This window comes from Mugil cephalus, chromosome 3 (genome assembly GCF_022458985.1).
Source record: "Mugil cephalus isolate CIBA_MC_2020 chromosome 3, CIBA_Mcephalus_1.1, whole genome shotgun sequence".
Taxonomy (NCBI): Eukaryota; Metazoa; Chordata; class Actinopteri; order Mugiliformes; family Mugilidae; genus Mugil; species Mugil cephalus.
In genome coordinates, this window is record NC_061772.1 from 21652602 (window position 1) to 21669035 (window position 16434).

General features: G+C 39.8%; 1 protein-coding gene across 1 annotated transcript; it reads left to right on the forward strand.

The window, feature by feature from the left end:
• The first annotated feature begins 3446 nt into the window (after window positions 1-3446).
• On the forward strand, window positions 3447-16368 carry cln6a (CLN6 transmembrane ER protein a). The gene is made up of 7 exons (XM_047581129.1): window positions 3447-3574; window positions 5307-5427; window positions 5502-5600; window positions 6889-7077; window positions 9807-9862; window positions 12339-12461; window positions 14226-16368. Exons 1-7 carry the CDS (start codon window positions 3528-3530, stop codon window positions 14485-14487), a joined length of 897 nt encoding a protein of 298 aa, XP_047437085.1. The 5' UTR covers window positions 3447-3527; the 3' UTR covers window positions 14488-16368.
• Window positions 16369-16434: the final 66 nt, after the last annotated feature.

A 16434-nucleotide genomic window follows, 5' to 3' on the forward strand; every position in this document is an offset into this window, starting at 1 on the left:
TGGCTTGACAGCTATACATGATCAAAAAACAAATAAATGCACTAAAATGTTAATTCCATCTTCACATTCTGCATCTGCAAATGCCCACTTTGGCTTTCTATACATTTATGTATTTGCAGCATAGTGCTCTTTGAGTGAATCGTCGTCATCTGCTGTTTCTAAATTAGTTTCTGTATTTTTAATGCAGCGCTGCTTCAACATCACGACCATTAAATATTGGTTTTCAGTTTGTCCCCTGTGCACAGAGATGACGAAATCCCCAAATAAATTGGAGAAAAAAAAGGGGACATCTGCTGGTCACTGAAAACTGGTACATTTGTGTCTTGCACTAGCTAGTTTAAAGTGTGAAGTTTTGCATCTGTTAAAAAATGATCTTGTCAGTGTTTTATATCAACAATAAACAAGAAACAGTTCTCCCTGGATGATTGGATGTGTCACTAATCTCTCCAGAACCAATAAAACCAGATTAGCAACAATTATACAACGGTCCCAGAATTCTGTACAACTGTAATAAAGTCCCGGAACTTTATTGCCCCCTTTTTTATTAATTAAGCCTAAAAGTTAGAAAATGAAAGCATCGTAGTTCAACTCTAGACTGGGGGACATTGTTATATGTCATACTGTCTGTTTTTAAGTGATACCCAAGGGTCCCGAGCAGGTGGTAAACCGTCATTAGTTCTTATTTCCATTAAGCAACAACCACAAGGTAGACACCAACATAAATGTTATTTCCTTGCATGCATGCCTCACTGCGTGTGTGCAATCTTAATTCATGATAAATTAAATTGCAGCAGAAGTAAAGGAAATCTGTCCTGCATCATGAAGTCTGTCATTTATTAATATGTTAACTGTCTATGCATAATCATTTTCTCATTTGCACCAACCAGGCATCTTTTACAAACTAGATTATTATGCATTTTATGTAATGCATGCATCGAGTGGTGGGATTTTCACACCAGCCAAATATGTGTGTGCTCATATTAGCTTTGTAAGAGGAGTTTCAAACAGGTGACCTGGCTCTGTAAAAGGAGTTTTTTTTTTTCCTCAGTTCAACAGATGTTCTCTGCCCAATAGGAATGCCTCAGGAATTTTATTGTTTTTTCATAAATACACCTGATAATAAAAACACTTTTCATGAGATGTGTGACAGGGGCATGGTTACCATCGGTTACCATTGTGTCACGCTGCCTCCTCCTCTGTCGTAAACATTTGAGAACGCCAGGCGTTGTATTTGTGAAATTCTTGGTTTCAGCTGCAAATATCCTTTACATCCTACACATAATGGTCGACATCAATGGTGCTTTTACAGATGTGCAACTGACCCCTGCCATTAATGCAGCTAATGCTGTGATTGTACTGCAGAACTGTGTCTGTTTTTCATGCAGAGTTGCATAAGAACCCGAAGATTACACTCATTCAGTATCAATATCAATCAGTTTTCAGTTCGTCCCTTGTGCACAGAGATGATTAAATGGCAATTGCTAGTTTTACATTGAGGAAGGTTATTTGGCCCTTTCAGTCTGAATGTTTATGGATATTAAAGGCCTTGCATAAACATTTCCCAATGGTACTTATATTTTTTATTTTGCCTAAGGAAATGTACAGACTGTGTGGAAGTGAAGTTGATCTGAAAAGGGTTTTGCATTTTGTCCTTATTGTGTTATTTTCAACCACAAAGATAGTGTTTCCCCTTCTTCATGCTTTGGGAAGCCAAACAATGCATGACAAACTCTGTCTTTGTTAACACTATAAGAGACAAATGTTTTTCTGTTGTACTTTTGAGATCCACCCCTCCACTTTGTGTGGTGAGGTGTTGCAGTGGTCTCCTATTATAATTACAATATACTCAAATACTTTGAACCTTTCTTGCGTGATGTTTATGTGTCCATAGTGCTATCCAGAGACAATTTCCACCGTAACTGTTTTACTAATGTCTTCTTCTTTCTCTCTAAAGTTGCACCTCTTACTACAGTGCAGCTTATCCTCCTCTTATCGCTGTTATTGATACATTTACTTGGCTGATGGCATGTAATAGCTTGCATGTAATGACTCAGTGCAGGCCAAAAGGTAAATCTAATCACTCCGAGGGTAACAGAAAAAACATTCGTCCACGTCTGTTCCCACTTAAAGTGGGCCTCTGACTCGGACCTTTCCTTGCGCTAATATCTTCTGCAGCTGTTATTTTTGCAGTTACAGCTCAACAGAGAGTTTCTCGTGATAAACTTTGGCTCTGGTGAAAACAAGCGCAAGTTAAAGTTTTGACACACGATCTTACAAAAACTTTTAAAACACTATTAAGAAACTGTGAATTATTAACTCACTTAACTCAATGGAAATTTGCTTAAGGATTAATTGAACTTACTTCATTCATTGCAAATTATTCTTTATGACTTGCAGTTATAAATCCATTAGTGAAAACTTAATAGATCTAGAATAATCCTCTTTAATAGAAAGAGGATTTGAACCAGTGACCCAATGAGCCCAAGGTGCCTTTCTAACCAGTTGTGCAAAGTGCCCACTCACTTCTCAGAACATTGTCGTGTATTGATGTGCTGAAGAAAGAAGTGATCACCGCTGACAAGTTTTATCTTGCATTTAAAAAGGTTTATTACAAGAAAGAACAATGTCAAAAACTCTTGTCGAATCTGAGAGAGTTTCCAGCCAGTTGTTGAATCCCTTCTCTCGTTCAGCTCCCACAGTCACATTATATATGGTTCTCATCCCCAAGAACCCCCATTCACAAACAAAACTTATCTCCTTACGTCTAGTTAGTTTTACAAGCTAACATCTGATAAATAACCTCTTGACCTTTAAACTTTGTACACACTTCGCAATCCCCCAAAACAGGAAAAGGGACGGAAGAGAAAAAGAAGAAGATAACTGTAACTATTATGACTATTATGGAGGAAGTTGTTTGTGGTGCTGTTAAACTAGACTGAACTAACTACAAAAGTGATTCTGTTATTGAGCCTAACCCACATACTAAAATGGGGTTTTCAGAATAATAGAAACTAATTTCAGAGCAACAAAATAAATAAAATTCAGTCCAATAGTACAATAGTCACAGCTTTTACTATGAAAACGCAGTTGAATCAGCAGCTCTCTCGGTTATATAAAAAATACTGAGACTTCAAATAGCAAAGATCAGTGCAAGGCTGTTTAATTACAAGCTTTTTTATGTACTACAAATTGATGTGCTCTGAAAGGTCTGGAGTTGTTAAAGTATTCGTTTTCACAAGTGTACACAGCTAACTGACAAGCCAGTGTATTTTAATTTGGCTTGGAGAAATCTGCCTACAAACCATCACTCACAGTTAGGGTTGGTTGTATTCTTTGGAACTTCCGGCTCCCCTGTCTGTGGCCTTTGATTGGTGGATTCTGCACATGGGCGGGGTCAAGGTGACAACCAGGAAGTTGTTGACCGAAAGAAGATGAGTAGTCGAGTTCCCCATTGAGTTTCGGCTGTTTTGATCACGGGATTGTCAGGCGCTAGTTTAAGTTAGACGAAGCTAAGACGGAAAGGAAAAATGCAGTCCGTACGAAAACGTCGAGGCAACGATTTACATATGAATAGGTTGGTACACTTAGCATTAGGCTAATATTTTAGCCGTGTTTTCATTTTGCGGGCTTATGCGTTTCTATAACAACGTTGTAACAGTCACGAAGGGGGAGTTTGTGTACGCTTGTAATAACAGCATGCGTCTGTTTTCACCCGTGTACCTAATGAACTGGCAAGTAGTCTGTCTGTAACAGCAGAAATAGTTAAAGCCATTTTCTCCTCCGCCTTCAGGCTCCCGACTTCAGATTCAGCACGACGTGCGAGAACAAGACATTTTTAAGCAACACCTAACAAAAAAATAGAACAATACAAAGTCAGCACCTATATAACTATGCCAAAAACAATAAGTGTTTTAACTTTCCAAACTGTCCACATGACTGTATGAGTAAAGTGACTAAAGGGCAAGTGTAAACAGTAATTACAGGGATTATGTATTTACATGTTCCTACAAAGGTAGTATGGGTAATAAATATATAAAAATGCATTCACATGTCCACACCAAAAACTGGAAAAGCCCTTCTATAGTCGCATTACTGGTATTTGTTTTCTGTCCTCACTATTACAGTAGATACAGTGCACAGTAACCTAGCAATAAAAATTAGAGAAACTAGCTGTCACATTTGCAACCTCCTTCCGCAGAGAGTACAACACAACCGATCCAACAACCACGAATGCACAGAAAAGACAGTTATCACAAAAACAGCTATCACAAAAAGAACACATTTAGATGCGTTTATTATGCATTCACACAAAAGGAGTTTGTTCTCTGTATTTCGCCCATCCATTCGTACACACGGGGAGTAGTGAGCAGCCTCGGGGCAGTGTTCAGCCGTGCTGTTAGGCTGTTGGGTGCTTTGCTTAAGGAACTAGTGGGCATACAGTCCTCCAAATCCAATTCTTGCACCACTAGTTCACAGACGCCCCTAAATAAAATGCATTCAGTAATATACACAGGATATAACTGCAGGTGGCAGCAGAGTCTTCTGTGTGGCTTGATTAAGGGTTGCAGTTTCATTAACAGTATTTCCTTCCTTTATTGCTGTGTGTGAATATATGAAGTGTAAGAAAGACTGCTTCAAGCAAGCTTGCAGACTTTGCAGCTCTGTTCGTAGTCAGCAGCCTCAGATCTTTTTGCAGTGCCTGTTGTGTAGCGCTGAAAGGATACGCAGTGTATTCAGCCACATTCATCCTTTTGTTGTCCCACTGTATATGTCAGAGCACGCCTAGGGACTGCATTCAGTGCGCTACAGGAAATTGCACAGCTGCACACAGTACACAACAAGTTGAATAGGTCTGCACATACATACACCTTGTGAATAACCATTTGACTGAAAGATGGAAGAAGAGAAAATATAACCTATACTTGTCTCACTGACAAATATACCAGATATAACAATGAAAACAATGTGTGTATAATGGCATTTATATGATGCATTTGTCCCACTCTCCCTCTTATATATTAATGTGATCTGTGAATACTCAAGTGCACATACATGTGTGCTTTTTATTGCATGCAATTTGTATGCAAATGTCTGTATGGGTTTTTCTGCCTTGTGTATGAAGAGCAGTTAAAATACTCTAATCGTCCAAAACAGCAAACAGCTGAATGTACCACAGCACTGAACACCATGCAAAGCCTTACTTTAAAAGCAGATTTAATAGTATCCTCAGCATGGGTGCTTAATGCTCAGCCTCTCTTCTGCCATTTGCTTTGATAATAATAATTACTGAACCTGTGCATTCACAGCCCTCCTGGTGTTTTGAAGAGAAATGACTCAGGGAAACAAAAACAGCCCTTCCACTTCGACCTGTGGCTCTGTTTGACTCTGCAGAACTGGATACTGGACTTTGGAAGGCCCATTGTCATGGTAAAGATGCTCAGTGCACTCCATGTGTTCCTTTTATGCTCCATTGTCATGCATCTTTGTATTGCTTGTGTTAGATCTGCCTTCCTCTGGAGTGGTTTCCCCTGAACAAGCCCAGTGCTGGAGACTATTTCCACATGGCCTACAATGTGATAACGCCATTCCTAATGCTCAAGGTAAGTCTTTAGAAAGTTCCTTTGCCATTTGGATGAGAACACCCAGTATTTACTTATGTTTCCTGCTGAAGCCTTTGCATACGGGAGCATTTTTACACCCTGAATGAAGGGTGAAGGGTGAACGATTCAGAATGATTCAGCTCCGCTGCCACAGTGAACGCTACAGAACTTCCTTTATTCCTTATAATATCCAGATGTATAACAGCTCATCTTTTTGTGTCAGTTAAGCTACTATCATCAATTAATTTCCCTTGTGGATCACTAAAGTCTGTCTAATTCAGAATTGGAGTGAGAGGCAAGGATTCACCATTCACACCAAAACAGTAGTGACTTCTCAGCCACAAGGAAGCCACGCTCTCTAAAACCATATTTGACTTCTTATTATTTTCAATTTGCAAATTTAACATTGCAGTTTTACGAACATTAAAAACAAAAGTAAGTGTGAGGAGACTCCTACACGATCTGAGTTTATAATCAGTGATGTGGCCCCTGACTGGCTGTTATAAAAGAGTGCAGGTTTCATTTATTTTTCAAATGTACACGATCTTTATGTGGCTCAGGCCAGTCCATTTCCAGCTTTAAGAGAGGGTTATCCAATATTCTCCTTTTAGTTTGACTTTGTCCCAGTTACAGGACTCAAAAAAGTTTCTGTTAAATATTTTATGGTCTTATTCTTTCATTATCTGTAACCCTTTGTCCTCAGAGGGTTGCGCGGGAGCTGGAGCCCACCCCAGCTGTCACTGAGCAATAAGCTGGGTATAGGCTGCCAGTCTATCGCAGGGTGATGTTTTATGTATGTTTTAGTGTTAATTATTTTTGTACAGACTAACTAATTTGGCACTTGAGACGCAAAGTAAGACATCAGTGCCTTTGCCTGCATCTGAGGCAGATAATTTAGATTAGATTTGAACAACACAGAGACATGGATAGAAAACAGGCTGAAATATTAAGTTACACTTTTTTCTTATAAAAATGAGTTCATGTCCAAGAGTGTGTTATTAAACTAAAAACAAGCTGCTTGCTATATATTATTCGTTGGCTCGAAAGGTAAGTATTTGTTTTGAAGAAAACGGGCAGACGGCGTCAGCAGCAGAAGCCATTGGAACTCAGACAGAAATGCCACCTACGGAGTTGCAAAAATACACTTTGTCACTTTGTCATCTGTTCTGTTTGACATGACAGCTAAGACACAACACACAGAGACACACTGTTGCTGTTGATGCCAAATGCTTAAGATGCAACCTCAGTACGTTAAAACGGGTAATGCATACAGCTGTTCTCATTGCAGCTGATCGAGCGCAGTCCAAAGGCGCTGTCTCGCACTGCTGTCTACCTCTGCATCATCTTTTTTGTCATGGGGGCCAGCATCCACCTGGTGGGAGACTCCATCAACCACCGGCTAATCCTGAGTGGCTACCAGCTCCATCTGTCTGTCAGAGAGAACCCCATCATCAAAGACCTAAAACCTGCTTCACTGGTAAGGGTCTGTTCTGTTTAGGTGGAGTACATCTATATCGATAGGCGACACTGAATACACTGGGAACGATTGTTGTTGTTGTTTAGCTTCTCAGGTTTCTGTAGGTTATTTGTAGTTAGACAAATACATTTGGTCCAACACTTGTCAAAACGTTGCAGCAAAGACTGTAACTCTTCAATTCGGCAATTCAGGAACAAAAACTACGTTTTTCTTGTCTGGAAGTGACAGCGCACCACACAGAATGTACTGTATTTGTGTTGTCGCAGTGGTTAGATCCAGCAGAATTTAATGTGTAGTGTGGGGGTGGAAGTTTCTCCACCCTTGAGCTCACATCTTTTATCGTGTTATTGTCATCTAGAAGATGAGCATCCTACTTTTCAGTGACTTGGTTGTCAACATGATATAATAGATTTGTGTGTGACATATCAAGAGTTGAACAAAAGCACAGCTATTATTGAAACGTTGACTTATGCCAAGCTTCAGAGTGTGAAAATGAATTTCCCTTATAGGACAATAAAGGCTTTCTATCTATCTATCTTCATGCACTGTCTTGATCTGATCAGGGCAGCTACAAACGATTATTTTTTTTGATCAGTCAATCTATTGATTATTGTCTGAGTTGTCCAATTTATCATTTTTCAGCCATTTATTTAGAATATTTGAGATCTATAAAAGTAGAAACTATTTAAAATGTTTACAAAATGTTGCTATTCATTACACGAGTTAAGAACCATGCTGTGTTGATCCAATCAGGCAGACAAGATATTGTTTTCTGTATTCTTCCTTTAATCTGAAAGAAAATATAAAAGTTGTGACTATTATTTAAGTTCAGTGACGTGTGCTGACTGTAATTAACTTATGGAAATCTACAAACTACATCCACACCTGGCATTGACGTGCATCCTCGGGGATCACAAGTGTGCAGCTCCATGTAAATGCGCACACGTCAAGCATTAACATGCATCTCGAGCCACCGCCACTTCAGATCCAATGCAAATCACAGTAGCTTTCACAGCAGAACACTGCACAAACAAAACGATCAGAACCACTTTGTCAGAACAAACAGCACTGTTTATAATGGACATGATAGAAAAGGATGGAACATATTAAGCCGTGAAGGTTCTCTCACTTATTGAAAACGCACATGTTTTTTATGATTTTCAAATTGATGTTAGTTATTCTAGAGACACAACACAAAGCTCAGATGACTCAAACCCAGGAAGTGACCACGCATGCAATGCCACTGATGCAGTAGATACAGAAAAATCCGTGGTAATAAAGGCAAATAAAAACATTATTAAGTCATTATAGAGGAAGAAAAACAGCTCAACGCTGTATTAGAAGCATTAACGTGCCGCTTGCAGCTGATGCCGTCCTCGTCTTCAGGCTTTGTTGTGGAAGACAAAATGAATTACGATCACCGTAGATATCGTGCTGTTTGTCATTTGAGTTTCTCCCAATTCTCGTCATCCAGAAGAGGACTGAAAATGTTTGATTCCCACCAGTTTTCAGAGAGAAGTTTGCCGCAGAAAGCTGACATTAATCAAGTTGCTGAGGCGCACATGAAAGCCTGGATAATAGGCCTGCGGAGTCTATTATGTGTCTCTCAGTAATCTCCTGCAAACATGTGAGGAGTCCTTGGTTGATCTGAGGTGCCGTTTGTTCGGGCCAAAGAATAACAGCATCCCTTTATTGTCTCCTTTTAGATGTAACGCCTTTATTTCTGTCTATTACAGATGACTGAATCACATATATATAATACAAACTCTATCTTCAGTATCAAAAGATCAGATTTTAACTTGAAAGCACAAGTGTGCTCTAATCTGACAGTTTGACTGGAATTTGTCTGATGATAAAGAAATTAAGATGGAGAAGAGAAGAAGATACAGAAATTCAATCCGACTGTTCAGCTGTTCAAATATCTCGCAAGTTTCTGAGAGCAAAATTAAATATAAGTGTGATTAAGAAGTCTGCAGTGTGTGCTCCCATCATATTTTCTCTTTTAATATATACTGACACATTGAAAAGCAGTAATGTGTGTCCTTCACTGAGGTGACTCAATTATATAAATGTACGATTTTAAAATGGCATGTTCATGTTTAAAGGGAATTTATCTCTGATGAAGCTAGTTTTGCAGTTTTACATCATCAGACACCTAGCTTTTAAAAGACATGCTTTTCGAATAAGATGCGGAACAGGATAATTAGCACAGGGACGGACTGAGTGAGCGGCTGAGTCAAATTTAAACATCAAAATAAGGTGCAAAGCAGGTGAGATTAATCAGATACTGTACCAGCAGGTGTACCATCAGACCTTTTAACTGCAGGTAAGTGATCATCTGAATGAGGCGTTAAATATTCACTGTTCTGATGATAATGGTGGCGGAGCATTGTCTGACAAGTTCCCACTGATGTGCAACACGGATGAAATCAGGATGCAGTGACGGCGACATGACGTGTTACACATCATTTTCACCCCGATTAGGCCACTTTCAAACCCCCTTTGAGATATGTGCATTCGTGTACCCATTTTCCCCTTTTGATTTGCCATCTGTCTGGAGATGTGCCTCCTGTGTAACTGCTGTAATAAAGTGCTGCTGTAACAGTAGGTGGCACTGTTGCATAAGAGTGCTTACGCAGAATAAAACATTGTACCACTGTAACATGCAGAACATGTACACATTGTAATGAGGCCTGTAATAATTCCGCCTTTTGGTCCTTCCTTTACAGATCGACTCCTTTGAGCTGCTGTATTATTATGACGAACAGCTGGGACACCTAATGTGGTATGTGTTTGTGATGATTCCATGCGTACTGCGCGTACTGCACAGCGGTGGGCAAGTGACTCAGCCATGAAGAATTAAACGTACCACAGCTCCTGCATTAATACGAACGATTGTATTTGCAGCGACAGATGTGTCTGTTGAAGACGCACGAACGCACGGTAGCAATTAGGAGAGCAAAAGTGCAGATTCTGAGAATTTTAACTCACGTGAGATATGCAGACAATTCACAGTGTGCTGGAATCTGGGGAGGTTTTCCATCTCTAAATACAAACCAGATTAAAGCCTGAGCCGCTCTGTGGTGACAGTTTACAGCACATGTGTGCAGTGGAGTGCTGACAATGTGCAGGGAAACAAGGGTAAAACCTTTATTTTGACATGATGAAATGATGGAATGGGTTTTTACTGTGAGCAGGAAGAAGCGTAGTTCTCATGTGGCTTATGGCGCCCCATCATTGTGCTTTTTCCCTGTTGTGGTGAAATTCAATTTCAATTTACATGAGTTGATCCTGCTGTTTTGTGCGTGGTGATGCAGTGTCGGCGAGAATATGCCGAGGAACATTGTAACTCTGGAAGGAATCCGCAAAACACAACGCATATAATGGGATACGTAAATCTGAGATATTATCCCTCAGGAGTAATTTTACAAAACAGAAATGTCGTTGGACTAAGGTCTCCCTGCCAGTATAAAACCAATCAGCCGCAACATTAAAACCACAGACAGGTGTAGTGAATAACATTGGTCATGTCGTTGCAGTGCAGCCTCTGGTGCTGGCATTCATGTGGCTGTTAATTTGACCTACCTAAATGTTGTTACTGACTATGCATCCCCCACTCTCCAAAACAGCAGCCATCCCCAGCAGGACAGCGCGGCCTGTCACATCACAAAGACTGCTCAGGAACAATTAAAAACATGAAACATAGAATGAGGTAATGACTCACATCCAAACTGCCTGAAGTCTCTCTCTAAAGTCACGATGAAGGCCCGTGTCAATCCTCGTGAGTCTTTTGAAGGCACAGTGGAGACCTACAAAATATTAGGCAGGTGGTTTTAATGTCGTGCACAATTATAAGGCGACCAAATCACAGAAATGATTGTCCCCAACTAACTTTTTCTAGAGTAACTAATACGTAACACGGCTACTGTGCTGTTTCGCTGTTTCAAAGTTATTCGATGACCTGTTTAACCGTTGGATTTTCCACGGAGCCAGTCAGATTCCTCGGTCTGTTCTCAATCAACGTTCCCAGATGCTTCTGTTGTGTAATTCTCACACTGGAGGAGGGCCGACAAGTTTTCAGTAGAATTTAAATCAGGTTAGGAAGGGGGTCCAGGCAACTATGCTGTCATCTTCAAGGCCTTTGGTGTCTGGCATAGCTCTGAGCATTGTCCTCTATAAAGACCGTGGACTCCTTGAATGTTGCAGATTTCTTCTAAGGATTTTCTTTGAGGAAGTTTAAAACTGTCAGAGGTGTTGGACGCTGATTTTCATCTCCCACCCATCCCGCTCTCCATCGTTTCTGCTGCTTGACTCAAGGTGGCGGCCAGTGATCATTAGTGATCCAGCCACAGGGCCATGCACCTCCTCCACCGCTCTCTTTCCACTTTTACCCATGAATTGGTTGGGAAGTCCGTCTTCGGGTATTCCTCTGAGTGATCTCAACTCTTCAGCTTTAATCAAATTCAGTGGCGGTTGTGTTTGAGCGTTCTTTACCTTCCCCATGTCTCTGAGGACCTTGTACTCAAGGCAGGTTGCAGGAACGGAGGATAATGGATCCCTAGTGGCTCCAGTCACTTGCAGTTATTTTGTGACTTTTCCTCACCATGCGTTCTTTGTGAGCCTGTTGGACGTGATTGTTCTTTTCTCTGTTGTTGCATGAAAAGCATTTTCACTTGTCGAATAATTATGCACACCTTGATATGAAGCTTTAGGCTTCGTGTTCTCTCAGTATACAAATACATATCATCTGAAGAAACTGATTGATCTTTGTTGCATGTGGTTTGGAGTTGGAAAACATGAAGAGTGCTGGTAATCTGTAATCAGAGTACACGCCGATGATAGTGTGTCAAGAGACAATCTCTTGAAATTAATAACGTGTACTAGGGTGTTTAACCGCCGCTTTTGCTGATGTTAATTTAAAAGAAACACGCACATTAGATTACCCTCTTTTCCCTGCGGAGATAAATAAAGTCCTATCTTATCTTTTCAGGGCTAACGATTTCAAGACACAGAGAAAAAGAAGCAAGTTCTTTTTTCTCAGACATTTGGATGTGTTTGACTCAGCTGTTGCCCAGCTGGGGTTTTGTCCTGCAGTTAGCCTTGAGCTGAGTGAAAACAGGAATTTTGATGAGCTTCTTCTGTGAAATGAAGCTGATTAAAAACACATTACTTCCTACACCATTTCGTATAATCAGATGACAAAGACGTACTTCACTCTGATGGTGATCCAGTTGAGTTCATAATCTGTTTTCTTCCCCCAGGTACATTCCTTTCTTCATCATTCTGGTCATCTATTTCGCCGGCTGCTTCTCCAACGCTAAAGAACAGAAGAAGGTTCCCATCTCTGGCTGGCTGTTGCTTGGACCCAGCTCTCTCTACTATTGGTCAGTGTTCTGATCGCTGAAAACCGTGTGCATCTTCTCCATGAATACATGATTCACGCAGTTACATAGGTAGTGCTTTACGGTCTTTGTAGTGCACTCCAATAACAGGAAATTGAGCAAATTGAGCAGCATTTTTAGCAAAACTATGGCATGAAAATAAGTGTTTATTCATAAACAGATGCTAAAAGATTAAATCCCTATTGTGCTTGATTTGCTATTGTTTGCAAACAGGCACACGTATAATTTTGGAGTGCAATTGACCTTTGCACTACTATTGTAAATACTGATTGTATAACTATGCATGCATTTGTTGGGCTGCAGGATGTGACTAAACCTCCGCTGAAGTGGTCTGTTAGCAACTTTGCAAACAGCCAAACATGAAATGAAATGAAACGAAAAATAAAAAACCTTTATTGTCATTGTATAATGGATACATTAGAAATTTCAAGTACCCCATCAAAGCGTGTGAGCAAAGTGCGAACATACATAAAATACTCTACAAAACCCAATCACAAACAATCCACAGTACAGACCAGGAAACAGTGCTACACATTAAATATATTGCACAGGGTTTAGAGTCACTCAGTGTGTTTGTCAAAGCGCTCTATATCCTTGGGAACTGTTCAGTTGTATGGCGGCGCACGTTTTTATGAGCCTGTCTTGTCTCACAGAGGACAGGAGGTCAAACAGGTGGGAAGAGTCCTTCACAGTGTTTGTTCCTCTTGAGAGAAAGCGAGCATCTACAGCGTCAATGAGTGAGGGCTGAGGTCAGACAATGATTCCATCAGCGTCCTCTTCAGTCGCTTTGCTTCTGTCCTTAGTGAGAACACCTGGCGGATTTTTGTTATAGCTGGTGGAAAGTCCATCATGCTCAGTTTAAAGTGTAAACCGCTTCTTTGGGGAGAATTTACCCAGTGAGCCCAGGCCATAGCGTTTGACAGGTGTTTGGGATGGAGAGGGAATGAAATAGGCACCATTTATTAGAAGTCTGTCTGCCTTCGTAGTGATTCTGAATCTGGTATTTTAAGGTAAAATGTTGTTGATGTTGCTTTGCATAGGAAACATTTACATTTCAGTAGCTTAACAAATTAATATTAAAATGTCTACGTAAAGCCATACATCCCTCTTGTTTAATAAATGTGGTATACATCTGGGGACATTAATAGCTAAATAACTTTTCCTCTGCTCACTGAGCAGCGAAGGGCACCCATATTTTAAAAAATTACAGTCCCACTTCTTTTTAAAATTAGTTTCTGTTTGACTTTCAGTGAAGCTGAAACAGAGTGTATTGTAATGTTTGCTTTGTTATAACAGCAACTTGGAGTCACTTACATAATGATGGAAAAAAACTTTGACAGAACCAATTTAAGTCGCCATGCACCCAGTTTAATGCATTTCGAAATTGCATTTCATACAAAAAAAATACATAACAATCTTCTGTTGAGAGCAAAACAAGCTCTGATATTTTCATCTTCACTGTGCAAAAATCCCAACTTACCAGAGCTGCACCGACGACTGGCCCCAGATCCAAAAAATATGCATTTTGGAAAAGTAATTACTTTTTAAATTTGAATTTAAACTACTGAAGTAGTTTGTGAAGTGTTTTGTAGCGAGACGAATTTAAATTCTAAAAGTTATGTTTGTCAGTACTGAGGAGGGTTGGTCTTGTTCTAGTTACAGTGTTAAGTGTTTACAGCTTTGAAAAGTGGTGCTCCTCTGAGTTCTTATCATCTTCTGCTCTTTTTTTTTTTTTATCTCTTCAAGGTACTTGGTCACTGAAGGACAAATCACTGAACTTTTCCTCGTCACCTTCCTTGCCATGGTAGCCATGGTAATATATCAACGGCGTTTAGGCCTCAGCCCAGACACTAACGGCCTGTTCCTGTTCTACAGTTTTATTGTTACTGTGGTCCTGGTGGCTCTGTGGGTGGCCTATCTGTGGAACGACCCGGTGCTTCGCAACAAGTACCCTGGACTTTTTTATGTGCCAGAACCCTGGTCCTTCTACACCTTGCATATTAAGTAGAGAGCCCCTGAACGACGTGTCCATGTCCTGTGTGTTTCTGAATGACAGAAACCACTTGTGTTGGTGCAAACTGACGGACAGATTGACTTTTCCACAGAGACAGTTCACGCAACTGGACAAATTATGTGCACCAAATTTGCTGTTCAGTTGAAGGCTCGGCAACTTTCAGAAGTATTCACAAAGGAGTTTGTCTCCTCTGTTCGGGTTTACAGTTTTGGTTCTGAGGTAGTTCCTTGTTTAACTGAGTTTCATTGATCTATATTCATGCATGTGAAATGTTGCCCTCTTTGGTCTGACTTTGCATAGACAATCAGATCTAAGAAGCACTGCTCTGATCTGAGGTTGTGAAAAATATAAGTAAGTAGACGAGCACAGTACATCAGGTACATGTGACACTCATCGGGGGAAAACAAAGCTCTTCAATTCTTAAAACACTTTAACGGTAAATGATGTTAAATGCAGGAACTACCTCGAGGATTTAAACGGTTCTATAATGGAGTGTCGTGTAAAAGAAAATGTTTCGATAATAAAATGCTTTCAGTCAACTCTTAAGCACTCAGGGAGGGTGAGGACCTTTTAGGAAACCAGCCATGTTAAAAAAAAAAAAAAAAGTACTTCTGGCACAAGTTCACCTGCTACCAAGAAGGAAAAGAAACTGTAGAAAGGTCAAGACGCCGCCAGCGCTAAGAAAAAAACTTTCAGGTGATCAAAGTCGATAGGACACTTGGCTTCAAAGGTGTTTCATGGACAGATGTGAGATGTTGTTTTTTGAATTATTTATTCGTCAGTTAAGCAGAATAAAGGTCTGGAGTTGATTCTTTAGTGTGGTATTAGCATTTGGAAACAGCTGCTGTGAATCCACAACATGTGTTTAAAGGAGCTCTCAGCACCGGGGAAAAGGGACTATCAAACAAACCCATCAGAGAGATAGCGCGAACATTAGGCTTAATCAGTAGTCTGGTACATTTTGAAGGAAAAGATAACAACACCACTGGTGATAATATAACGAGGTATGGACGAGCACAGAGAGAGCTCATTCAAAAGGTCCGAAAATCTGTGATTTTCTGTGAGCATCCTAAAATTACAGCATCTGCACATTACAGCTATGTCCATTATACAACTGTTACTTCAATGTGTTTTGGTAACCGGCTTAAATAATGAAAACTGTGTCTGTGCCCCAATATCTAAATCTGTACTGATACCATGTCATGCAAGATTAATGAACTTTACAGAACTTCATAGTAGTTGCATTGGAAGAACTAATGTCTCACAGTGGTAGGAAAATGATCAGAGGCCTGAAATGGTCTAATATATTAATACAAAACCAAAAAAGATTTAAATAAGAAGATAAAAGACAATGTTAAAATAATCTGAATACATTCGTTGGTCGATGACGTCCATAAAAATGAGTTTTGAAGCAGGATTTGAACTCGGTTTGTCAGATATTATATCAGGTCAGTTCCACGCTTTCACGGTTGCTTTTCAATTAATTTTATATTGTCGTTATTTTCTGTGTAAGATACGTTAACTTTTGCCTTCATGCACTCGCTCACCACATGTTGTACTGCATTATTTTTGATGAAATGGTTTTGCTTTTAAGATGAAAAGAACTCTTCAAGTGTTTGTTGTTTTGCTTTTTTTTTTTACACCTAAAGTGGATGTTTTTGCCTTTATTCATAATGCTAATGTGCAAATTTTAATGTTTGCTATAGCATTCTTCATGCTGGTGCTTTAGAAATTGAATTTTCTGTATGTTTATTCGAATGAAAATCAAATGAAATTTAAAACCTGACATTCTGCTGAGAGCTTCTGACTTGCATTTCTATCTAAAATTACATTATTTGACTGTGAATGTGTTTTTAATAAACCCTGCGGTTAAAACAGTGTGTTTTCCATCACACATTTACACACACGTCTGAATCTTAACCTTCAAACTGCCTTGTACGG